Source organism: Podarcis tiliguerta (genome assembly GCF_965153285.1).
Source record: "Podarcis tiliguerta genome assembly, chromosome: 9".
Classification (NCBI taxonomy): domain Eukaryota; kingdom Metazoa; phylum Chordata; class Lepidosauria; order Squamata; family Lacertidae; genus Podarcis; species Podarcis tiliguerta.
In genome coordinates this window covers 42,912,048-42,939,268 of record NC_139542.1, presented here as the reverse complement: position 1 = coordinate 42,939,268, position 27,221 = coordinate 42,912,048, and the positions used below count along the sequence as shown (strand labels likewise).

The 27,221-nt window shown below is 41.1% G+C and overlaps 1 protein-coding gene across 13 annotated transcripts in view; it reads right to left on the bottom strand.

Annotated features, from left to right (window-relative positions):
* LOC310685387 (uncharacterized protein) overlaps positions 1–27,221 on the bottom strand; it is a 113,445-nt gene that overhangs the window by 84,666 nt on the left and 1,558 nt on the right. The window contains exons 1-3 of one of the 13 annotated variants that reach the window (XR_014515160.1): positions 26,496–27,065; positions 15,389–15,477; positions 11,786–11,949 (exon numbers count right to left, since the gene is read on the bottom strand). The exons of 5 other annotated variants lie outside the window; for them this stretch is intronic. Coding sequence is in view for 2 of the 8 variants with exons in the window: in XM_083457670.1 (XP_083313796.1) it covers positions 26,496–26,516 (21 nt within the window). In the remaining 6 variants the exon portion in view is untranslated. Of the gene's footprint in view, positions 1–11,785; positions 11,950–15,388; positions 15,478–26,495; positions 27,112–27,221 lie in introns of those variants that run through there. 7 more of the 13 variants (XR_014515161.1, XR_014515162.1, XR_014515163.1 and 4 more) reach the window with 7 other exon arrangements.

Below are 27,221 nucleotides of genomic sequence, written 5' to 3'. Positions count from 1 at the left end.
ATTGACTTTTGCTGGTCATATTGGGGGTGCATTGATATCCTTCTTCTGTGGCACCAGTGGATTACAAAATAAATAAGAATCTCTGGTGCTGGAGCTGCCTGGATGAACACCAGTTTGCAACTTTGGATACATTGAATTCAGGTTTTGAAACATTCTGAGTTGGAACTGGATACTTTGAAACTGTTGCAGTCAAGGCACTGTAAGAAACACTGTTTTGCTTTAAGTTTTACTCTGCTAAAAATAATACATTGTGGAGGCGATGGACATGGATTTAAATTTATAAGTTTAACTTGGATTTGATCTTTTCCCTGAAGACGTATTGGATTTGATCTTTTCCCTGAAGACGTATTAAGCTCCCTCTAGAGGATTTTGGATTTACAGCAGTGACTTTGTTTTACTTTCCCTTTCCCGGCCTCTGTTTGACTATTGTATCTGGGACTCTGCTTTCTCATGGGAACAACTTGGATTGACCTTGGATTACAGATAACTTTGGAATGAGTGGCGCAAGGAGAAGAGGAAGGACCAAACAAACAACTCTAACTTTATCTGCAGCCTCACAGCGTAGATCTTCTGTGCCGGCCTTGCCTTCCACTTTGCCTCCAGACATAGAGGCGGTCTCCCTAATACAGGCAGGGGAGGGTGAGACAGAGGAGCTGCACCTGGGAGATATGGCTTCAGGGACAAGTAGCTCTGTCTTGGAGAAAATTTTGGAGAAACTGGAGGCTCTGGACAAGAAGGCTGATTTGCATACAGCTAAAATTGAACAGAACACAGAAAGCTTGAATAAGCTGACTGGACAAGTTGCACAGAATGCCCAGTCTATTGGAGAATTAAAGGAGGCTGTAGGTGAAAATCGTAAACTGGCTGAAGATACTAGTCAAAGACTGGAAGAACTTGAGAAAGAAGTAAGACCACTCAGCAAACAAGTTGGAGAACATCAGATTTACTTTTCGATGACAGAACTGCGAAACAGGGAGACCAACTTGAGGATACGGTCAATACCAGAGGTGGAAGAAGATAATTTTATTGAATTTCTAACTAAGGAATTTGCCAAGTTTTGGAAGTTAGAGGAAAAAGACTTTAAAATCGTATCTGCTTTCAGGCTTGGCAGAGTCAGAAGGACAGAGAAGCCCAGAGATTGTTTGATAACACTGAGATCAAAGGAGGAAAGGGACAAGATTTTGGGCCTGCACTACGAAAAGTCACTAGACATTTTGGGCAAGAGAATTGAAATCTACAAGGACATTCCTAAGCAGTTGCTGGACCTTAGATCTAACTACACGGAATTGGCAAGACTGTTGAGAAGCAACGCAATTATCTTCAGGTGGGAGTTTCCACAAGGATTATCCTTTACCTACAGAGGGAGAAAGATCAAAATCAAAACAGTGGAAGATAGAGACAAGTTTTTGGGAGCACACGGAGAAGACCTCCACAAAGGACTTGGATTGCCAGCGCCAGAACTTCCAGGGGAGCCCGCCCCCTCGGATCCTCAAGGACCGGAGAACAAGGTACCACCCCAGAAAGAATAACCAGACCCATCCAGGATGTCTCTGCAGCTTTTGAGCTGGAACATAAATGGCTGTAACAGTCCTGAAAAAAGGTTTAAAATTTTTCATATTTTAAAAAAGGAACAATTGGACATTATATGCTTACAAGAAACACATGTGATTAGGCTCCATAGAAAGGTGTTAATAAATAAAAGGCTTGGTCAAGAATTTATATCATCGGATACAGTTAAAAAGAGAGGTGTAGTGATCTATGCAAAAGAGAGCCTTTCACCAAAATTTCTTTTTAAAGATGAAAGTGGAAGAATCCTCGCAATAGAAGTACAGTATCAAGGAGAAAAAATTTTGATATTAGGAATTTATGCTCCAAATGAAGGTAAATCGGATTTTTATAAGAAGTTGCACGAGACTATGCTGGATTATCTGGATTACAACAACGTCATCATGATGGGGGACATGAACGGGGTCGCATCAACAAATATGGATAAGTCACAGAACCAGAACATTACTAAAGAGGGAAGACTACCTAAGACCTTTTTTGAAATGACTGACAATATGGACTGGGTTGACATCTGGAGAGTTAGAAACCCCTTGGGAAGAGAAGGAACATTCTTTTCTGAAGCTCAACTGACTTGGACACGAATCGACCAAATATGGATAACTAGAAGTCTGGCACCTAAGGTGAGGAAGGTGAAAATCTGCCCTAAAACATGCTCCGACCATAACGCCTTGAGAATGGATATGACATTGATCCCAACCGGCTCCTTTAGATGGAAGATGAATGATGGCCTGTTTAGAGACCAAAGAATTGTAAAGAAGGCCCAAAAAACTTTAAAGGACTATTTTGAGATTAATTTGAACACTACGGTGGAAAAAAGAACTATCTGGGATGCAAGTAAAGCTGTGATGAGAGGGTTCTTGATTCAACAGAATTCTTTAAAGAAAAGACTGCAAAATGAAAAGAAAGATAAAATTCTGGAAAGTATCAAAGAGTTGGAGAAGAAGTTAAGATCTAACCCGAAGTCCCAACCGATTCTGAGAGAAATTAAACTTTATCAGGCACAATATTCCAAACTGATAAATCAGGAAATAGAATGGAAGATTAAAACAATGAAACAAAAAACTTTTGAATCGGCAAATAAATGTGGGAAACTGCTAGCCTGGCAGTTGAAAAGGAGACAAAGACTAAATACAGTAACAAACTTAGAGGTTGAAGGAAGGAACATTCAGAACCCGGGAGAGATTAGAAAGTGCTTCCAGAGGTATTTTAAAAAGTTATACACTCAAGGGCCACAAGATGAAATAGAGATTACACAATTTTTGGAGAGAAATGGATTAGCAAAGCTGTCAGAAGAAAATAGAATAATTTTGAATGGCAAAATAACACGACAAGAGATTGAACAGGCCATCCAGAGTCTGAAACAGGGCAAATCACCAGGGCCAGATGGACTGACCTCTAACTACTATAAGACATTGAAGGATTATTTGATACAACCTTTGTTGGAGGTCAGTAATGAAATAATGGAGGGGAAGAAGGCGCCTGAATCGTGGAAAGAAGCATTTATCACATTGATTCCAAAGTCAGAAACTGAAAAGACACAACTCAAGAACTACCGTCCCATCTCCCTTTTAAATGTGGATTACAAAATATTTGCAGATGTTTTGGCACGAAGATTTAAGAAAGTTTTAAGTGAGATAATCCATAAAGACCAGGCAGGCTTTCTCCCGGGCAGACATATGTTTACTAACACGAGGAACATTATAGACATATTGGAACTTTTACAAACAAACATAAACACTAAAGCAGTTTTAATTTTTATAGACGCGGAGAAAGCCTTCGACAACATATCTTGGAAATTTATGAAGGGGAATTTAAAAGAAATGGGAGTGGGACGGGGGTTTGAGAACGGGATTGAGGCAGTATATTCAGAACAAAAGGCTAAACTGATAGTTAACAATGTGGTTACAGAAGAGTTTAAAATTGAAAAAGGTACACGACAAGGCTGCCCGATTTCCCCATTACTGTTTATTTCGGTTCTGGAAGTGCTCCTGAATATGATTAGGGGGGACCGGTTGGTGGAAGGGATTCAGGTCGGAGCGAAACAATATAAACTTAAAGCTTTTGCAGATGACCTAGTTCTGACATTACAGGAGCCGGAGTCTAGTTTGAAAAGAGTACTACAACTGATTCAAAACTTTGGTCGAGTGGCAGGATTTAAGTTAAACAAGCAAAAAACTAAAGTTTTGGGGAAAAACTTGACAGATACTGAGTTGGAACAGCTTCAGAAAGAGACAGAACTAAATGTGGTTAAAAAAGTTAAATACCTAGGGGTAAACATAACAGCAAAAAATCTGAGTTTATTTAAAGATAATTATGAAAAATGTTGGTCAGAGATTAAGAGAGACTTGGATAGTTGGTCAAGACTAAATCTTTCTTTGTTAGGCCGAATAGCTGCCATCAAGATGAATGTATTGCCAAAAATGTTATTTTTGTTTCAGACACTGCAGATTGTAGACAAGACAGAGTGCTTTCGGAAGTGGCAGAAAGATATTTCTAAATTTGTCTGGCAGGGCAAAAAGCCCAGAATCAAATTTAAAATATTAACAGATGCGAAAGAAAGAGGGGGCTTTGCCCTGCCAGATTTAAGGTTGTATTATGAAGCTGCAGCTTTCTGCTGGTTAAAAGATTGGTTACTTCTTGAAGATACGGATGTCTTGGATTTGGAAGGTTTTAATAATGCGTTTGGATGGCATGCATATCTATGGTATGATAAAGCTAAGATAAATAAGGCCTTCAAGAACCATATTGTCAGAAAATCAGTTTTTAATGTCTGGACAAAATATAAAGACTTACTGGAGAATAAAACTCCGAGGTGGCTGTCACCCCTGGAGGCTAAGGCTTGGAAAAGAGCCAATATGGAGGCCAACTGGCCAAAATATTGGGAGATAATAGAAAAGGATGGTGACAACTGGAAATTGCAGAGTTTAGAAAAGATGAGAGACAAAGTGCGAGACTGGTTACAATATGCTCAGATTAAAGAAGTGTTTAAAAATGACAAAAAGCTAGGATTCCAAGTGGAAAAGTCAAAGTTAGAAACTGAACTGTTAGAACCTAAGACTAAGGTACTTTCAAGAATGTATAACTTGCTGCTGAAATGGAACACACATGACGAAATGGTAAAATCAACAATGATAAAATGGGCGCAGGATATTGGGTATAATATTATGTTTGAAGATTGGGAAAGGTTGTGGACCTCTGGGCTGAACTTCACTGCATGTAATGCGTTGAAGGAAAATGTGATGAAAATGATGTATAGATGGTACATGACCCCTGTTAAACTGGCTAAAATATACCATTCGTCTGATAGCAAATGTTGGAAATGTAAGGAAAATGAAGGAACATTTTTTCACCTCTGGTGGACCTGCCCTAGAGTGAAGGCCTTTTGGGAGAAGATATATAATGAATTAAAAAAGGTGTTTAAATACACCTTTACTAAGAAACCAGAGGCCTTTCTCCTGGGTATTGTCGGCCAGAGTGTGTTAAAAAAGGACAGAACATTCTTTATGTACGCAACAACAGCAGCAAGAATATTAATTGCCAAGAATTGGAAAACTCAGGAGCTACCCACTGTGGAAGAATGGCAGATGCAACTGATGGACTATATGCAATTAGCCGAGATGACCGGCAGAATTCGAGACCAGGGAGAAGAAAGGATGGAAGAAGATTGGAGGGAATTTAAGATTTATTTACAAAAATATTGTAATTTGGCTGAGTGTTGAATTGGATGCCAGTGCAGATAATTGTCTACCATTAAATTAGATTTAAGGCTGAATTATATGTCAAACCAAATTAAGATTATTAATTAAGATGAGTTAAATGATAATTTGTTTGAAATTAATTTAATAATGATGTAAGTGTATGCGGGAGGTGTGGGGGAGTCCCATGTAACAATTGAGAGATGTTAAATGGACAATGACAAGTTGTGCTTATCTAATATATGCTTTATTTGAAAACTTCAATAAATATATTATAAAAAAAAAAAAAAAAATAAATCGATGGCTTTAAGGCTACTATGTCATCAAGTGCCCCAGGGAGTGGGATGCTATTATTAGTAAAACATACTGCAAATTATGGTTAATAGACACTGTTACAAATTGCACTTCTGAAAGGTTTAAAAGCCACACAAGATGTTGTGAATGTTTTCTCATTGGTTAAATCTATAGATTTTGTACTAAACCAAAAGTCCAGAGAGACAAGAGCTCACCGCAACAGGGTGAGCTCCCGTTGTTCAGTCCCTGCTCCTGCCCACCTATCAGTTCGAAAGCACGTCAAAGTGCAAGTAGATAAATAGGTACTGCTCTGGCGGGAAGGTAAACAGCCTTTCTGTGCGCTGCTCTGGTTCACCAGAAGCAGTCATGCTGGCCACATGACCTGAAAGATGTACGCCGGCTCCCTCTGCCAGTAAAGCGAGATGAGCGCCGCAACCCCAGAGTTGTCCGCGACTGGACCTAATGGTAAGGGGTACCTTTAACTTTACCTAAAGATGGTACAATAAGAGTTCTGTTTCTTTGACTGGAGATTAGAGGGGGGAAAACTTTTGAGTCAGCACAAAAACTCAAAAACAGAGATGACACCAGAGTCTCTAATTCAAGATCCCTGCTTCGCTACATAACCCAGACTGGATATTTGCATGCTTTTGTATTTATGTTTGCAGTGAAGAAGTCTTCCTTGTGAGGTGCATCACTCCTCACCATCTAATCTGCACAGTGGGGCTGTCCCTTGCTGCATTTTTCAACAATGCTGAGTTACAACGATTACATTACAGTATTGGGAGAATGACCACACCACCATTTCATGGATACGAGAGGTTCCTCATATCGATCCAAGGATAACGGATGGCTATAGGCAGACACTATTTGTTTGCATGTTAATAAAGGTACATGTTTTGAACTGCCCCAGATCTCTTTAAGGCAGTAAATCATTATTGGTTAATCACAGATCAACCTGCTGGCCTTATAACTCAATAAATGTGACACAAGACCTGACAGAGGCCAGTCCATTGGTATTTAGTAAGCCACAACCTGTCTGTTTTTCGATTATGCTAGCTCTTACTGTGCATTTGCCAAAATTTTGCATTAACACACTTGTTTTGTTTGTTTTCTCTTCTAATCCTTTCTATTAAATGTTACGGAAAATATGTGTAAATTTTCCTTATATTGCATAATTCTTCATTTTAAAAAGTCTACACTAATTCAAATCACTTTATAATTGCTTTCCATTTTTTTGGTTTTGTTTGAGCTGCCCTAACAGTATAGGATTCCATGGTCATTTTCTTGTTTTATTCGTCTTCGCCCCACCCCTGCACAGAAACCAAATACAGCCCTCCAAGTATCTCCACCTGGTCCTCAGGATTCTCCCCAAGCCACAACTCCTCACTAGTCACACACCCTCCCCCTGGCCACCCCCTTCCCTGCTTGGCACCTTCCACAAATGTTTTTGCCTGTCCGGAATTTGCCCTTGAACTCTGATAATGCCTCTTGCTGGCCTGGGTGGAGAATAGAAAGGAGTGTCTTGTTTCCATTCTGGCTGGCCATTATAAGTAGCTTTAAGGAATTGTGCCTGAGATTGCTTGTTTTTCTCTTCCCTCCTCAGCCCGCTTTCCTTTTGTGCTTTGTCTTTTAGACTGTAAACCTGTGGGCAGGGATGCCTGAGCTTCTGCATGCCACCCTGGGAGCTTTTTCGGCAGAAGAACAGAGTAAAAATATTTTAATTGAACAGATGAATGAATGAATAAATAAATAAATAAATAAATAAAGTGGGTGGAAAACAAGAGCTACACAAACATGCCTGTTCCAGATATAAAATGAAACCAGATAGAAGAAATTATTAATGACAGCACTTGGAAGAAAGTTGCTGAAGCAATGGGACACAGATGGCCAGAATGCTGCCTGAAACACTGCAGGCAATGTTCAGCATGCATACAATTGGGCAGATGTGAGAGATGTGTTGGGAGTGTGAATAATGGTCTGCTCTTTAAAGGACACAGAACAAATCTGCCTACTACAGAGAATAGGGAAATGTTTGAAAGGCTATATATAGAAAATATTTAGGAACAGACATGCTAGCATAAGGCTCAGAAAGTGTTCTTCTTGCCAATAACGAGTAAAAGGATTGATATCTATGCATCAAAGCATCCAGTCTATTAAAAGATAAAAAACCAACAACAAGCTACGGAGGCAAAAGCTCTTGTTACAGAGAGAGCAATCAATACACCAATTGGCACCATCACCAGCTGGGCTGTAACTATAAGACGGCTCTGTGTTCCTTCTAAGTTCCACTCAAACAATGTTTCTTCTTGCCCTTACCTGGCTAAAGATGGCCAGCCATACAGACAAGACACAAACACCTTCTTCCTTGAGAGCTTTTGCATACCCTTGTCTCATCAGTGACCTCAAAGTGGTCCACATGTAACAAACCACATTGACATGAAGCATAAAACAGATTAAACATCAACCATAAAACAATTACAGGCACCTCCCCACTTGTGCAGGATCCTGCTGATGCACAAGCCATTTTTGGTGCCTAAAGGGGGTGGGGCAGGGGCGGAACAGGGCCTTTTATCAAAAGATCCCAGGGCAGTGTACAACATTAAAAACACATTACAGAACATCAGTGATAAAAACATAATAAAAACATCTACGTAATGAAAAGCATACTGACAGACAGCCTGGTCATAAAATAGTCATCCTAATAATAGTTCTCTCTCCCATACTTTTACAGGCCATAGATTAATTAATAGCCACAGGCCTGGGTAAAGAGAAATGTTTTTGCCTTGCATCTAAATACATGTAATGGTGGCGCCAGACGAGCCTCTCTGGGAAGAGCGTTCCACAATCAAGGAGCCAGCACAGAGAAAGCCCATTCTCTTGTTGGAGATTCCCCTGTATAATCAGCTCTAAGGAGACCAAAAGCTTTAAAAAAAAGTTCCAAGCATGGCCTTCAAAAGCTTTAGAAAACTGTTAAGTTGTGGGTGAACATATCAGACGACACAGCGATTCTTCAAACAGCTCTTGTTTATTCACAGGCCAGAACAGAACTGAACTGAAGGGTTCAGTCAGCCTGCTTATATAGAGCTCCACTAGAAGGCAACAGTAACTATTTTCTGTAACTATCCAATCACTGAACGTCACTTCCGATCCCTTATTTGCATATGTGGACCTGAACTATCTACAGTATCCCCCTGCTGGCCCAGGGTGAGAACTTCAGTACATAACAAAAACAGTCTTTATCGTGTGATGAAATCAGTTCCGTAAAATGAAGCCCAACTACCGAAAAGGATTTCCTCAAGGTTCCTACATGACGCGTTTCACCTGTTGGAGTGACACATACAGATGGGAAACGAAGCAATAGGACCACCCCCAAAACTTTGCAGGTACAAACAAGTATGGAAAATAGGATCGCATATCCCCGGTGCCATCGTGAAAACAAATCATTATAAGTGAACAGGAAATAGAATGTCCAGAGCGGTCCCTGGTGCTTTCATTTCCGCATTTCCACACCTGCAAAAGCAGGTGGCTAGAGGGCAGAATGGAGTTTTGTTGCTGTCTGCCCATTCACAATCTCAATGCATATGATCCAAATGTGAAAACAGAACCTATGCATGGCATGCACAGAGGTTCTCCCCATTCAGGAGGGGAGTCTGCATTTTGAAGTTACTAATTGTGCATACAGAACCTACACATGTACAAGTTATATGCATGCAGGCACATCAAATTCAGTGAGAGGCACAGCGACCAGTCTTGGTTTCCTACTTCACACCTGAACAGTTTTTTTAAAAAAGGGGCTTCTGCTGCTTCTTTCCTGGCATTTTAGGAAACAGTCAGTTTCTTAGCAAGCAGTTACTAAATTTAAAAACCTGTCACCGTCAAACTGGCCTCGGTGACAATGCTTTGAGGGAAAATAGCACATAACTGACAGCACTGAAATGAATTTGATGGGCTCCCCAAAAAACTATGTGGTTAGGAGAGAAAGTGCTACTGGACCCACCCCTATTGCTTAATCTTATGACGTAAATTAAATCGGAAAAAAGAAAAGAACAAAAAGCCCATAAATATCTGTCCTGCGATGATCCCTTACACACACACACACACTTTCTCTGGTTTCTATCCAGGTATCTCAAGATTGAAGAAATCTACTTGCATGTACCTATTTGTCACCACAATGGGTGATAGCTCTCTCAGTCCCTTTCCCGCTGTCATGAAACACTCCTTTACTTGCAGCCACACCCTGAACTTAAATACAGTGTTGATGTACTTTTAAAAACTGAAATTATGGAGAGTGAAAACAGCATATATACATCATTATTTTTATTTTTTTTAAAAAATGTATTTCAATCTAAGAATGGATTTTAAAAATGCCTAGTTAAACCAACTCCTGTTTCTAGGCTTTTTAAATGCCTCCCACGAAGGAAGTGACTGGCATTAACAATGTAGAATTTTCGGTTTCCAGATTCACATAGCCTGGCCTTAATTACTGTGGTGCATTGGTTAGAACATTGGAATAAGAGAAGATTCAGCATCAAATCCCCTTTCACACTCATTGCTTGCTGGGTGTCCGTGGGCTACTCAGCAACTCTTGGTCAAAGCTACCTCAGAGTTTGACTGACTCATAGGAGGAGAACCATTTCATGCAGGTACTGTGCCAGAAACTAGCCAGTTCAGGCACCAGCTGACAGCCCCTGGGCTTGAGCAATAATTGAAGTCTAACGTACACATAGGAGAAATGGAATGCACACTTAGGAATGGAAGGCAACCCAGTCCAAGTAACTGAACAAGACTTTTTAAAATCATAGAGTCTATGAGACTGGCTGTCACCGTTGCCATCAGCACACTGTGAAGTAAAATCCTTAACAATGGCGGATGTTACCTTATCATTCATTATCTACACAGGATATGTCCAAAGTACCTATATCAAGTAAACATTGGCAAAGCATTTAATATTTCTCTTCCTCAGCTGCATACGGAGAAAGGAACTGTCACAATGCCATGTATATCCAAGACATATCTGTGGAAAGAGGATGCTGCTAATAAAGAAGGAGGGTCCTTTAAAAAAAAAAAATATTACAGGGCAATAGTAATTTGTTAAATGGAAACAAAGGCCTTCTGTATCTTCCCTGTCTTTTCTGTCTCGGGATGATTAAGGAGATGTGGAACATTTTACAAAGAAAACCCCAGAAGTGCTGCGTTGGCTACAGAAATGTTTATGTTGGGAAAAGTCACCACTTTCTCGTGCAGCTTGGCCATTTTTATCTTATCAACCTCAGTTTTTGTCTTTTATGTCAGTAGCTACATGTTACAGATGAGTGAACCTCTGGCCTTCCTGGTTAAAAACAAGATTGAACAGCAGCAACATTCGATGTTAATGCCATGCCTGGCTAGGATGCAGGCCCTTGCAGGATCAGAACCACGGTAAGTAGACTCCAATTCCGTTAAGGGTCATTGAGAAGATGGCAACCGGGTCAAGCAGATCTAGCTCATAACCTGCTTGCTGCCTAAATGCGGTATGGAAACAGTCTGCTTGGGCATATAAAATACATTCAGAAAATAAAAAGGGAAAGAGTTGCTTTAGAGAGGGGCAAGCAAAGATTTACTATTCTCAGGACTTACCCAGGCCTTCTTTCTTTCTTTCTTTCTTTCTTTCTTTCTTTCTTTCTTTCTTTCTTTCTGCATTTCTGCATTTCTAGGCACAGGTCTGCTCTTTAAAACACTCTATCAGAATGTTGTTGTTTTTCTTGGGGGGTTTTTTTTGGGGGGGGGTGCCCTGACACTTTCCCCACAAAAGCCCGCTCATTACCACTTCTAGATCTTATAGAGTTGGAAGAGACCACAAGGGTCATCTAGTCCAACCCCCTGCAATGCAGGAATCTTTTGCCTAATGTGGGGCTCAAACCCACGACCGTGAGATTAAGAGCCTCATGCTCTACCGACTGAATCAGAGCTGACGACAATCCACAGAAATTGCCATTCGTTCCAATTCAGCATTAAAGAGCAGGGTGTCCTGGGGAAAGCGGAAGAGCAAAGAAATAAAAACAGCCAGACACAGAGCATTAAAGCGTGGACCTGTGTCTCATAAATGTGGGGCAAAAGGTAAGTGTGGGTGAACCCTTAGTGTGACAATGTACCTTGTATGACAGGAGTGAGGCACTTGAGGCCCTCCAGATGTTGTTGGAGTACAACTGCCAAGAAGGAGAAAAAGACGAACCTACCTAATTTGTACTTACCAGAACAATATGTCAACTGAAACACAGACAGACATCCTGTGAAATCTGCACTTCTCCAGATTGCAAAAATGAACCAATCCCCAACCATTGGCCATGCTGGTTGAGACTGATGTGGGCTGAAGCCCAACAACCATCTGGAGAAAATACCTTTAGAATCAACCAGGCTGAAATGAAAGAGTGTTTCTTTGATTGAAAAGTATTACAAGACCAAGATGATAATATATATTAATGTATGATAGTCTCATTTCTGTGCCAACATGGGGCAATTGCAAGTTATTACTCTAATAAACTGGACTCTTTCCTTCCAACCCCATGCTATGTTTAACTACCAAGAATGTCTTAGAACCCTTCATCAGCATATCATCAAACTGTGTGTCTCATATTCCAGCACGCATAATAACATTATTGTCATGACCTGCCAAGATCTCTCTCCTTTGAGTAAAGCTCTGACATATCCATTAAGAATGAAGACCTTTTAATCCAAGATACAAACTGGGAATTAGAACATTTTCAGATGTGAGGCTGGAATTGGCTTTTCATTAAATCATCCTTTAGTTCAAATGTAAAAACTGCATGATATCCCTCACAGTTTCAATTTCTCGTCTATGCACTATCAATATTAACAACTATCTCAATTTCATTTCCGTATATGCTATTGCTTTTTGTTTATGTGACTTCTTACATTAAATAAAATCACATTTTAAAAACCCACAACTTTTCACATATGGCAGAAATTGTGTGAGAGGTGCTCAGAGGTGCCTTTGAGTGCCTAATGCAAAGGCAATCTAATTTTAATATTTCAGAAAGCCTGTGATAGGCATTTCTGGCACAAATCTCAAAAAATACAATGTGTAAGAATATATATATATATTGCAAGAACATACTTGATGCCAGTTCTACCCAAAACACTTTTCCTTTAACTGATAATAGAAGCTTCACGGGCGTAGATTCACAAAACAACCAGCCAATTTTTCTAAAAGAAGTTGACTTTTCTTATATTCTGAGACATCTTCCACTTCTACATACTTCCTAGTCTTAGGAATGGCTCTATACATGTTGATTGTAGGCCACACAGCTCTTATATAGAACTAAGTTTTTAAAACCAAAGCCCTGAAGGATTTGCCCTATTGTTGCTGTAGATGTTGGGAGGGGAAAATCTGTGGTCAGCAAATCGGAAAGCTACATTAGACATGCCTGAACCTAGTGGGACTTCCAACTTTCCTTTGAACGGCATCCTCCCATGCCATATAATAAAGTGCATATGAAATTCTTCTCAATGTGAATTTATTTATTTATGCATTTATTCAGCATGGGAAGCTGCCGTTCTGGAAGCACATCCAAAGCCCCAAAGGTTACATTAATCAAATTGTACGATTCTGTGAACCATAGTCATGGTGAATTGTGCCTTCTACCACAGAAATAGACATGTGAACTAGTTCTTAGCCAGGAAAAATAAGATGGAAACAAGTATGTCACTACACAGTTATTTAAGAACAAGCAAAAATGCCCAAGCAAACCCTTCCAGCCAGTGACATTGCTATTGAGTACCATGCTTCAAAACTACATTGATTTAGACTTCATGTTGATAGATGGTGCTGCCATTGATTCTCATCTAGCTTTCCAGGCACCTCAGCAAAGCTGATGTCACTTTGTGATTACAATAGTGAAATTAAAAGGACAGTGACAATTTCTATTCTACACAAGGAAGATTTACTTGCCTGAGTTTATCCCCTATGTCAGATACTTCCCATCAAAAGTTTTTTTGAAAATTATTTATTTTTTCCGCAAGCAGTACATGAAGCAATCAAGGGTTGCAACAAACTTGTTTTTGGATACTAATTATTTAGATGTCTCACAATGAAATCCTTTGCAAGTTTATTCAGAAGCAAGTTCCACTGACCCAATGAGACTTACTCAAGTGGGCACAGCGCTGTAGCTGAAAAGACATAGCTAAAAGTCTCCTGTTTAAATTGGCTGAAAAGAAAAGAGAGGCATGGTGCATGATCAAGAAAACTAGGGGTTGAACCAACTGTGCCACTCAGCAGAAGGAAGCAATTGTCAGTGATTTCTCCTCCCCTTTTAGCCCCTCACTGTGCCCTGCTAAATCTGCTCTGGAGAATGGTCTCCCAGCCATCTGGAGCAGATACAGGGAGAGGAAGGAAGAGGAATCCCTTCCCTATTTGGTGACAGAAGTCTTAACACCAGCTGAGTGACCCCACTGGATACAACCCTATGCCAGGAATATAAAAGGCTTGCATGTATCCCTAACTTATTACTACTGGTCAAGGAGGCACATAACTCAGAAGCCTTGCTAGACATATGCATCAAACACCCCTTCCAATCTTCTCTGTACAACTCTGTGCCTATCCTAAGGTATCCCTCTTCTGTTGACTATCATGCAGCTTGAGCTAGAGACAGATAATCGCCTTTGTCAGAGATGGTATGATAGAGGCATTGTTGCCTGCGGTATGTGCACTCTTCTACGGTTGCCATATGTCCTCTTTGTCCAGGACACGTCCTTTTTTTCATGGGTAGAGTCGTCATAGAAATCCACAGTTAAAAGTAGAAGTTGGCAAATATGTCCTCTCTTTTGCTCTTCAAAATATGGCAACCCTGACTCATCCCACTGTCAGCTTTGATTAACAGGACTTTGTAGCGTTTCAAAAACAGCTTAAAAACCTTTCTTCACCATAGATGACGGTGGGACAAAAGGGATATGTGTGTGTGTGCACCAAAGTTGACAAGACCTGTAACACACTTCTAGCAACTGTCTTAAAAATGAATGCCTATCACTACCAGCCATAGTTGCCCACAAATGCAGCTAATTCCTCAGAGAACTCCTTCTCACACCCCTTCTGTTCCCTGTTGTTTACCTCATCTGCTTCTCCCTCGGTTTCATTGCTTATTCTCATCTTGTTCTGCTAACACCTATTAATTTATGTGCTCCATCTATCATATCAGTCTTGTGTTGTCAATTGTGTTTGTTCAGTTTCTATGGCTGGATTAGGAGGAGGGGTGTGAATTAACTTTCCTTTTTTATTGCCAATATTATATCACTGCCTTCCAGAAACAGAAGCCCAGAATGTGGTACCATTTTCTCTCTCTCTCTGTTGCATCTTGATCTCATTGAGACTGGGCCATGCACTTTGAATTATGACCTCTGCCTATATTTCTCACTGTTCTCAAACCTGAGTATTAAATCTTTGACAATTAAATTTGTTGAACTCTGACCTTCCGCTTCTCAACAAATAAGGGTAGGCATTTTTAAAACAGGCACATGCACAGTACTCTTTCTGGAAGAAGAAGAAGAAGAAAAAGCTTCACTGTACAAACACCAACTATTATTCGTTTCTGATGACAAACTCTCTGTTGGATACCGTATATTTTTTAAACAGTCTTTACAACTTTAATTAAAGCTGTGTCTATTGAAGTTTTCTACAAAGCAGACAAAGCTATCCGAGAAAAGTGTATAGTTCAGCTGTAAATTAATAGCCACCATGCAGAGAGAAGAAGAATGCAAGTCTTGTTTCTAAAAAAGCAGGGTCAACAATATCAAATATTGATTCATCATCAAAACATTTGTTAATACATTCAATTCTGTACCTATTCCTTCAACCATTTGGACCAGCCTGGTAAATGTAATAATAAGTATTTCAAACATCTTTCAGGAAGCTCTCTTATTCTCCAAAACACTGTAAAAGAAAAACTGCTGGTGAATTAATTTGTGAATTATTTGTCTATTGCTTTCATTTTATTATCTGAATGACATCCAACTCAAAGTTCAAATAAATAAATAGCCATTCCAGTAAACATTCATGTTCTAAAGCTGTATAATAAACAGAGCAGGCAGGCCTTATGCTAGTTATAAGACTCCAAAGGCATAATAGCTCCAGGTCTGCTTATCTTTCAAAATGCAAAAGACCAAAAATAGCTGAAGTGTCACCCTGTTCAATGTCACTGTTTGTGTGTTCTAATTTTAGGAGTTCTATTGTTAGGCTTTTGCTCATGCGTGATGCTTTTAGGATCAGTGACAATCCTACAGTCATGAAACAATCTTTCCACCTGAGCATGCAGGCTTTACTCATTGCCATGGAAGCCCCTCAGAACGGCCAAAAAATTTTACTGCTCCTTCCTCCCCCATGCTTTACATGCATTTCCCCAACCTAATTGCACAAGCAGAATATTGAAGGGGTAAATTTCCTCCAGAAATTTCAAGGTGGAGACGAGCCAGAAATTGTGGCTACTTCTGGTTGATCTCTGTGGAAAACAATGGAGGTGGAATCTAGACACATTTAAAACACGTTGTGAAAATGCTTTTTTAAAAAAACAGTTTGAAAAAAATATATATTGAATTTGCCATAGCTCACCATCACCATCTAGTGTCACATTTGTATAATGCACCTTACAACACACTCAAAACGTTTTATTTGCAACTATATAGCTGAGTTGAGAGATATTTTTCGCTGAAACGTTGACCTTGCAAACACAAGATCGCCAGAATTGTCGCATGTTGCTGGGGAGGGGGGTCTCTTTTAGCTTTGAGGATGTTGCATGCCTATTTTTTCAGTTCTGAACAGCTATGGCTGCTAAAAGAATTAAACATATCCAGGGACATACCTCCCCTAAAACACACAAAATGTCCTGCACAAACTATCCACAATATGTATCAAATTGTGAACTGTTCCAGTACGGTATATACATATCTGAAGAGTTTTGAAGCTATGCACCTACAACAGTGCTTGCAGCAGACTAGGCATTTCCATCCTTGCTTGTGAAGAACAAAGACGTATCCAGAAGTTAGCTAAACGAGAGCAGTTCTTGGTATGTCAATGTGTAGGTCCAATCTCAAAGCCAAAGCAGGTTGGAGAGAAGGGCTCCACCTGAATGCCATACACAGCAGAAGTGTGGATATAGCAGCAGCCCTACTACTCTATAAAGTCCTGCTGGGCTCAGGTATGGGGCAGAAGTTACAATGGTTCCCCAAATGCCTACTATGGAAGCAGCCACTGTAGATCAGTATTTCCAACTGAGAGCAACTAGCAGCAGCCACTCAAAACAATTACAAATGGCCCAAGATGCAGAATGACTCACCTCTCCATCATTCTAAAGGCATTTTCAGTACCAAAGAGCTATTTACGTCATTGTAAAACTATGCTCCTGACCTGCGGTCAGTTTTTCTTCATGCAAAATCAGCAGCCGAACACACCACATTGTACACCAACAAAAGTAAGCACGCTTACTTTAAAGGTCATCCCATGACAGGAACAGAAAAATAGGCCACAAGAAACAAAGCGCAAAGTGTGACTCCCTTTGCATAAGATTCTGGAAATAATGTACTGAGCACAAGAATTTCAGACGGAAGTCATAGGGGACAAAGGAGTAATGGGTGAGGTTTCTTTAGGCTCTGTTAATTGAAGCAAGTTGGCCTAAGTTCCAAAGCAAAGAGATGTTTTCACTCTTCAACCTTGCCCAAATGGATTTATATTCAAGAGATTATGGTGGTGAAGCCTCACAAATATTCTTCTTTTTGTTCCAGCCCATAATTTATTCTTAACAGCATCCTTGAAAAAATGTTCAACACAATGATTATTATTTTTCTCTTGTTGTTATTCCCCTTCCATGCCCCTCCTCCCCCAAACCGAAAGATTTTCTGGACAACCTACCAATTAGAGGGGTGGAAGTGAATTTATATGACAAAGCGATATTCTATCCTAGCTAAACAATTATATTAAAATAAAATAACATTCCAGAACACCTCCTCCCTTTTGTGAGGGAGCGGAGGTTTCTTTTCCTCCTAAAGGAATAACTGGCACATCAATTTCTTCCTCCCACTTACCGCTATTCAGCCGTACACTAAGGGTGTGCCCACATCGGCTGTCTGTCTAGGAGTCAGAATCTATGCCAGACTGAACATGCAATCTCTATAGACTCCATTCATAGTGCACAGAGTAGTCTCCTGACATCGAGCTTGACACAACTTGCCCCCAAACAGAGAATGGATTTCAGCAAAACAACAACAAAACCACATGCAAATCAAAGGCACCCCTCCCCCAAATGCAGATATTTTCTTAAGGTGTTCAAGCATTTCATGGAGGAGAAAATGTGTATTGGGTGGGGTGGGAGTATCAGTTTGCCCCCATATGCCACCCAGATCTCACATTCAGCATAACCCAATAGCTTAGGTAAAGGGACCCCTGATCATTAAGTCCAGTTGTGACCGACTCTGGGGTTGCAGTGCTCATCTCGCTCTACTGGTCGAGGGAGCCGGCATACAGCATGACTAAGCCACTTCTGGCGAACCAGAACAGCGCACGGAAACGCCGTTTACCTTCCCGCCAAAGCGGTACCTATTTATCTACTTGCACTTTGACGTGCTTTCGAACTGCTAGGTGGGCAGGAGCAGGGACCGAGCAACGGGAGCTCACCCTGTCGTGGGGATTCAAACTGCCAACCTTCTGATCACAAGTCCTAGGCTCTGTGGTTTAACCCACAGCGCCACCCGCGTCCCACCCCAATAGCTTAGCTGAGCTTAAAAGTCTCCACACAATTGCAAACTCTGATACTGTCATGTTCTGGATCACGTGGGGACCTCTAATGCACTCGGCTGAACATTGTTAGACGTGCCCTTCAAACCTTCATACTCAACACATGGTCTCCTGTTACACTGGGGACAGGGCTTGTGTGTGTGATCCTGCTATCTTCTCCAGGCATTTGTTCAGAATGCTTGAAGAGGACTTAAATATTACACACACACATCCCATGACTTAATCCCATGGAACTCATTAGACTAGTCTCAGTCATTTAAGCCATTTAAACTGCTTTTCATTCAATTTCCTTTTTTTATAATAATTTCTAACCATTCGGTTTCTAACCATTTATTCAGTAGTAGATCCAATGAATATAAGAGAAAATGCAGTTTCCTGGTTCTCCAAACTGGGACCACTGCTCCGTTTTCAATAAACAATAGGCTGCAATTCTGTCCTGTATCCCTCCATATAATATACATTTCCTATAAATCAATCTTCATTGATAGCACCACTTGAAGATCCAACAACTAGTAAATTCAGGAGATCAAACACTTAAGACACTTTGGTTTGTCCCGTGATTTCAAGTCACAGATCCAAGGGGTGTTGTGGGGGTTTTTTGTTCCACCACTTGCCCGGGAAAACCCATTGCTTACTTATGCATACTTATCTGAACAAACATCAATCCACAGAAAACCAGATTGACTTTTTTTCCAATTCAGCAGTAAACAGAGGGCTTTCCCAGGGACAGTGGTGAAAAATACAAAAACAGCTCAAACCCAGGCCAGCCAACAACCCCAGGGGAAGCATTTGGGCAAGAAGAGAAATTCTTCCCAGGAACAACTAGGAACAATACATGATAACAGAGAGTAAGGCCTGATCAGTTGCTGGCCTTCCTGGGCATGGCCCACAGCCAATGCTCAGCCAGGTGGCAAGGCACTGCCCCTCCAGCAGGGTCCCTGATTGGCCCACTTACTTCTGGCAGAAATCCTGCTTGGTACTTCTGCCATGCAGAGGGTTCCCCTAATGGCTGGCAAACACGTGGGCTTCTGCTGCTGGGGATGGCAGATAGGATGAAGGTCGGCAACCATGGCCCACCTGAGATGGGTGAGCGGCCATTGCTGATAGACTGACAGAGGGAAAATTAAAGTAGTTCTAAATATAATGACCACTAACAACTAACACAATGCATGGCTGGGGCAGAAGAGGAACAGACTATGAAAAGTTTTCACATCAGTGAAAAAGAATGCACAATAAAATTGGGAAGGTGGCAGCTAGAAACATCTGCATAATGGAGACAGAGGAGTACCACTGTTGAAGGTATTCAAGTTTGTGACTCAGCAACAGTGATTGCCTTTTGGGGGTATGCTGAACAGTGAACTGAATTAGCCGAGTGCTAATTAAACTAATGTTCCAATTAATATTAAACACTGATTGTTCAGTCAAGTGAAATGCTTGACTTAAGGAAGTATCTCTCACTCTTGCATCAAAACAGACCTCAAGGAAGGAAACAGTCCTTTCCCCCAAAGCCTTCAAACGCTACAGCAAACCCATAAAGAAGAAATGAATTAAAAGCCCTTGCCTGCATTCTTATACTGTACAAACAAAGCTGAAATGTAAATCTCTGACCTTGGTGAGTTCCATGCAGAAGCCAGAAAAGAGGAAGGAACAAGTAGCTAAAATAAGCAGATGGGTTGATGGGGCGGAAATAATAAACAGTGAAAGAAATTTCACTACTAGTAAAGATATTGAAAGGCTTAATCGGAGACAGAATACACTAAAACAATAGCTGAACAGTAAAGATAAAACTAACACAATCAGGGAAACATTCAAAACCACATCTTACACAGTGGGTTTTAATGAATTGTGTTGTTGGGAGCTCCTTAAAATTCTTCTTATATTTCACAGAATACGATGACTGGAGTTAAAGCAACACTTAATGCCTCTTATTTTTGTTTTTATACCCCTCAGGCAATGGCTTATTTAAAGGTATACACCTGATATACACCTATTCCTGAAGCTAAGCAAATGTGAGCCTAGACAGCACCTGAGTAGCAAGGGGATTAAAGGCTCCATTGACTCCCCATGTGTACTTGTCACCTGGGAGAAAGGGTGAGATACAAATGTAGAAAATAATGCAAAAGATAGTGGAGGAAAACTATGCTGGCTGGGGCCGATGAGAGTCATAGTCCAAGACACTGAGGTGGACATAAGCTGATTCAATGAATGTATATGCCACCTTTCATATATTAATCAGGGCAGCTAACAAAATCTTACAATGTTAAAAGGTATAAAACACTAAAAACAGGGTGTGGTTGCGTTTGTGTGAGCAGTAATAATGAGCCAATAACTACAAATCCATATAAACCAAAAAGGGAGCCAATTATAATAAAAGCCATCAGATTCCATTAAAAGCAAGGAAGAACAGAACAGATATTGCCTGGCACTTAAAACATTACCAAAGGCAGCACTAGGTGAACATGGCAGGCCACCACTCCCACTTGGGAAGTTTCAATCTTTCGTACTAGCCCCATTAACCAAGGGTACTTCCTGGCCCAGGTGGACTGGTGGCAGGCAGGCAGCAGAGGAACCAAGTAGAACTCTCTTCAGGTGTTCAGGTGGCCAGATACAAAATGGGATGTGGTTCCAGCATCTTTCGTAGTTGTTCAGAAGAAGGAATTGTAGCAGGTGCAGCTCACTACGAAAGCTACAGCTTCTGAAATTCTCTCTTCGTGAAGGGCACAGGAACCCTGTCGTCTTCTGCATCTGGCCAACCTAGGGTCTCCTAAAGTAGCATCCTCAGAGACCACTAGCAGAGGGGCCAAGTAAAAGCATTCATGGATGATAAAATGTAAAGGTAAAGGGACCCCTGACCATTAAGTCCAGTCGAGGCCGACTCTGGGGTTGTGGCGCTCATCTCGCTTTACTGGCCGAGGAAGCCAGCGTACAGCTTCCAGGTCTTGTGGCCAGCATGACTAAGCCGCTTCTGGAGAACCAGAGCAGTCCATGGAAACGCCGTTTAGCTTCCCGCCAGAGAGGTACCTATTTATCTACTTGTACTTTGACGTGCTTTCGAACTGCTAGGTTGGCAGGAGCAGGGACCAAGCAACGGGAGCTCACCTCGTCACAAGGGATTCGAACCGCTGACCTTCTGATCGGCAAGCCCTAGGCTCAGTGGTTTAACCCACAGTGCCACCTACCAAATTGCTATGATGGCTATGGTCTTACCTCTACTGTCAGAGGGAGTATGCCCCTGAATTCCAGTTGCTGGAAACCACAAGTGGGGAAAGTGTTGTTGCGCTTGTGTCCTGCCTGTGGTCATCCCATCATGCATCTGGTTGGCCACTGTGAGAACAGGAAGCTGGATTAGATGGGCCTAATCCAGCAGATCACTTCTGATGTTCTTGAGTAGGGGGGAGTGGGAGGAGGTCTATGTCCCTCTGCTACTGGCACTGTGATTTCTGTCTGGAACCATGTCCACAAAACCCTGTGGACATCCTTCTATTTTCAGTTGATTGAGCAAAAGCAAGGCATATACACAGAAAGCTAAAGAGCTAAAGAGCCTCACGGAGCCTTCGCAAGGCACCTTTTCCTAAAGAAATATGCCATAATGATCAATCATTTGAACAAGATGATTGTCTGAACAGTCCTAGGCAAATCACTGTTTGTGTTGGATTAAATATTATGGCAGCTTTTATCATGTTCTCTGCCAAACCTTGAAAACAAGATAAAAACCTGAATGAAGGGGAAATGAACAGCAGCACGGCTTGCTGAAACCTTAAACATACAGCAGCAGTCATTTTCAAACTAAAGCAAAGGCTCATCAACATGGCAGCTTGTTTTGAGTCTCAGAACTAGAGCTCCTAGAAAAAAATTATACCAGTTACTATTTAACCTTGGAACCAAATCTCATTGATTTGCACCTGAAGAACATCCTTATTTCTGTCTACCTTCAGCTGGTGGAGAGATCACAAGAAGCTGCCATAAACCAGGTCAGATCATTCGCCCATCTAGCTCAGTATTGTTTACACTGACAATGGGGAAGGTGATGGAGGGGACCAGCGTGAGTGTTCTCATACCTGCTTCATATTTTTTCTAGGATGGGGTGGGCAGCCTTTTTTTGGCCACATTTGCTTTCAGGACCTCATGTCAGTGGTGGGCCAAGCCAAAGGTAAAAGTGGTCAGGGCAATGAATGCAATTTTTACATGTGTGCAGTAGGCATCACAGCCAGCTCTCAATCCTTCATCCAGGCAAGCAAGAAACATTATCAGAGTTCAAGGACACTTCGCAGCAAGTCCAAAACACCCAACAGCATACCAGCGCTGGTGAAAGGTATGGCTCAGGAGGGTTTGTTGCCTGGGGGAAAGTCTCAAGGGCCTGATAGAGAAGCCTGGAGGGCCACATTTTGGTGGGCAGGTGCTCCAGATGCTGCCTGACGAGTGCAGAATTGATCTGAACTATTATTTCCTGTGAACTGGACACTCTGTTAAGACATCTTAAGATTGCATTTATTAGCACTTGCAGCGCACTGCCAGCTCATGTTCAGCCTGTGATCAACTAGATCCTTTTAAAATGTGTGCTGCTGCCAAGCCAGGTCTCCCTCATCCTCATCCTATCCTTGTGCCCTTGATATATTGGTACTTAAATGAAGGCTTTACATGTACCTCTGCTGAATTTCATCTTGTTAGTTATGGCCCAGTGTTCTGGTCAATTGATAGCATTTCAAATCTTGATTCTGTGTTCTATGGTGTTACCTACCCCTCCTGGCTTTGTGTCATCTGCAAGTTTGATAAGCATCTTCTCTGTACCTTTGTCTAAGTCATTTATAAGAATGTTGAACAGGACAGGGCCCAGGACAGAGCCCTGTGAGCATGGCACCACTTGAGAACTCCCTCCAGGCAGACGCTGTGCCATTAATGAGCACCCAATCAGCATGGTTACTGGATAAACATGGTATTCTATTTTTTTCCTTCACAATTTATAGTTAGTCCACAAAGGCCAGTATTTAAGTTATGACATATTTGGCCACACAGAGAGATCTGTGCAGAGCAATCCTATGCATATTTATCATTGGTCTTTTTTAATGGTTTAATGAGATTTTGTTTTCCTTTTAAAAATGATTTTTAGATATGCAATAGTTTTAACTGTTTGGTATATGTAATTGACTTATATATAATTGATTTTTAATGTAAATTGCTTTAGGATGTCTCCTAGGAAGTAATTCATAAATGATTTAAAATAATAGAATTTACCTGTTCAGTGGGACTTACTTCCCTATATGTGTGTTTAGCATTGCAGTATTAGGCTTTTGCATGCTTTCCTGGACACAGGCTCCAACTAACATAGTAACCATGCTTGGGATCACAGCCTCAGTGGAGGAAAAGAAATCTTCCTTATATCTCGGTAGACTTCTGTGTGTGAAAATTGTCTGAGTAAGAATCCATTTTACTGCAACTAAGCACGTTTAATCTTCTGGAACATGTGTGTTCACGTGGCAAAACAGAGTCACGCAATTTTCACACATGATAGCGGGCAGTACTTTCCCCTGGCATGGGGGTGAGGGGACTTATGTGTGAAGCTTCCCCAAGTGTCGAGAGGGGCATTTCCTCTGAGCACGCTTACAGCTCAGCCAAGGGACACTGACTCAGGAAGGAAGCCAGAGAACTGCAGATATGAGCTGAAACACTCATTTATCAAACTAGAGATTGTAGGGAAACTATTTACACTCTTTCTCTGGTCTGCTTTTAAGAACTGGCAGGGGAAAGAAGTGTTAGCAGCAGGTTGCGCCAACACATTTCTACAGAAAGTGGGGGGTGGGCAAAAGTCTTTCCTTGCTGTCCTATAGCAAATCACCTTACACTTGATTTTAATTTTCACTAAGAGCAGAGTGCATTTGAGAATGTACAGAATACCTTTCCCCTCTGAAGGGAAACGACGCTTGTTTTGCTTTTTAAATGAACAAAATGCCTTCAAGTACATGCAAAGAGCCCTTCCCTTCGGAAGATATGGATCTGGAAAACTAAAGCATTTCAGTTCCAAGTTGGCTACATACAGTGCAGACCCAGGGCTGCTTTTACCTATGGAGACAACTTTGGAAAGCAAACCCATTCCAAGTTAGCCACAGTCACCTTTGACAAATGATTGGCCTTGTAATGGAGAGCTATAATTGCCAAAGCAACCTTAACAGTAAGACCAAAAAGGAAGAAAGGGGAGGAAATGATGCTGGAGCTGTAGAAGTTTTCGTTTTCTGAAGTATGGGTTAATTTCATAAAATATGAAGTTCCTGAGCTGGAAAAAGAGAGCAGTACAGATGTGAAAATGTGTAGAAAAGGGAATGTCCCTTTAAATAAAACAGGAGACATTTGTAATTCTAGTGCTGGACAAACATCAACTTGGTGTCAGCAAGCAAAATCCCTTGGACATTCAAGAGTGACTACAACACCATTTCCTTGGAATATGGATTTCTAAGGACTCTGACTTACTCTGTCCTATTCAAGAGCCAACACTCAAGTTCCTACTGCATTACAAACTAATCCTCCTGGTTCTGCAAAATGTGTAATATGATCCAGTCCTTTTAATAGGAGACTGTAGCATCCATCTTTAGTCAGATCTTTATTAACAATCTTTTTTGCCACCCCTTTTTGTTCATTTGAAAGTGTATTATTTTAATTTTAAAGTATTAGCATGCCGCTTTTCCAAATCGGTTTGCAACAATAACAAACTACAAACTACTTATCAGACACAGCCCAATATAACTATATTCAAAGGGCCATGTTCTGAGTAAGCACATAGAGGTCTGGAAAAAAATAGGTAGCAATAGAAGGTTCCAGTATAAAACCATTCAGAAATTAAAAACATTGATTAAAGAAAGAAGACAAATTGGTAGTGCAACATTGGAAAATCCACTTAACTACAGCAGCAAATGGAAATCCTGCGGTCCTCAAACTGTTATCAGACTGCCAACTCTCATCAGCCCCAGCTGATGAAACTGGCCAATGGAACTGGCCAGGTACATATATTATTCCCCATGAAGGAATGCTTAACAGAATTCTAGATGGCAATCCCAAGTAAACTGGCAGTTTGAATCTCCAATGCATATTAGCTCAGAAGTAAAATCATCCAGTGTTTTTATAGGCTAAAACCAAAAACCTTGGCATCGGCCTCATAGCTTACTGGCAGCCATTGCAGCCCGTTTAGGAGTAGTGTAATATGTATGCAACTGGAGACTCCGCTGAGTAACCTCACTGCAGCATTCTGCACCAGCTTCCAGATCAACCTCAAGGGAAGCCCCACACAGCAAGCGTTACAGTAATCCAACCCACAGACCCAGCGTCAGCACTTAGGCTTGCATGGGAATGCCAGGCTGGCCCAAAGGGTCTGACTGGCAGCTGCAACATTCTTCTCCACTCCGTTATTGTTTTTTAAAAAAACAAAAACAAAAAATAATAGTCAGCAGTAGCTGGCCAGGAATGCACATTTTTATAGATGCTAATTTTATTATTTTTACTTTAAATATATATTATCCTTTTCTACAATAACTGGTGCTTTTCCCCAATATGTTCAGCATCTGGGAAGCAGAAGCAAACTTAATTTAGTGTGTTCGTAATAGTGCTAAGATTTAAGTGAGTTTAAAATTTGTTTGGTTTTTCATTTATTTTCTTAAGCCTGGGTTGTTGCTGCTGTTGTTTGTAATGTTACATTTATTCTGCACTGGCCAAACTGTAGGTTTTTGTCATTTCTGGATTTACTGACATGTTCTGTATTCTGTATATTTGTATTTTCCATTGCTTCTGTATTTTGATGTTCATGGTGCAAAAAGTGGCATATAAATACACTTAATCAATCAAAGTGCAAAACTGAGTAGATATATAAATCAGAGTTAGGCAAATTTGTTTTGTTTTTCTCTACCAGTTGTAAAGGGAGGTGGGGAAAGAAGATAAAAGTTGCTTAATGCACACAAACACACACAGAGAGCAAACAATTAAATCCAGGGTCTACAATTATCTAGCTGTACCACTGACAGGTCCCAAGCAACATTCATGGCAGAGGTTCAGCTAAACCCCTTCATAAATCACAAAACAGTCTGTGAAGGCTTTGACCACTTTAGAGTATACTGAGCTTTGTGTTATTCACAAGATATTTAATCAGCCAGAGCCCCCCTCGCGGAATAGATTCCTGTACTCACATGGCAATTCTGGTTTTGCATGTAAAATGGAGGATTCTCCAGCTGTCGAAAGCCCTAATCCACATTTCAGGTGGCTGGGAATCAAACTGCGCTGCTGGTGCAGACTTGACTGTTTCCAATGTGGCCTGGGGAAGGAAGCATGACTGCGATGTCGCAGTTCGTTCTCTCCATTCCAGCGATGTTTCTTTTACAGCGCCTTCTTCAAACTGTCCCCAGGCTCTCCTTGCTGTACTCCTCCTGGCATTTTTTGAGCACCTGAGGGATTTGAGACCTTTGGGGGCTTGCTTTTAACTTGCAGGACCTAGTTCTGTTGAGCTAGCAGCAGGTTTATCGGCCGCTTTGACAGAAGTGGGACAGATTTCTGCAACCAACTGCAAACAGAGCTGTCCCTTCCTGATGACATCATTGAGCTGGGTGGAAGTTTACTCTTATCTATGACATTTATTTATTATTAATAAATTTATACACCGCTGGATTGTTGGAAAAAACAAAAACAAACCTCTCAGAGCGGTTCCCCAAAAAGCAGTTTACCACATTTATATCCCATCTTTCTTCCAGTGAGCTCAAGGTGGTAATACAGTGATACCTCAGGTTACATACGCTTCAGGTTACATACGCTTCAGGTTACAGACTCCGCTAACCCGGAAATAGTACCTCGGGTTAAGAACTTTACTTCAGGATTTGAACAGAATCATGTGGCAGCAGCAGGAGGCCCCATTGGCTAAA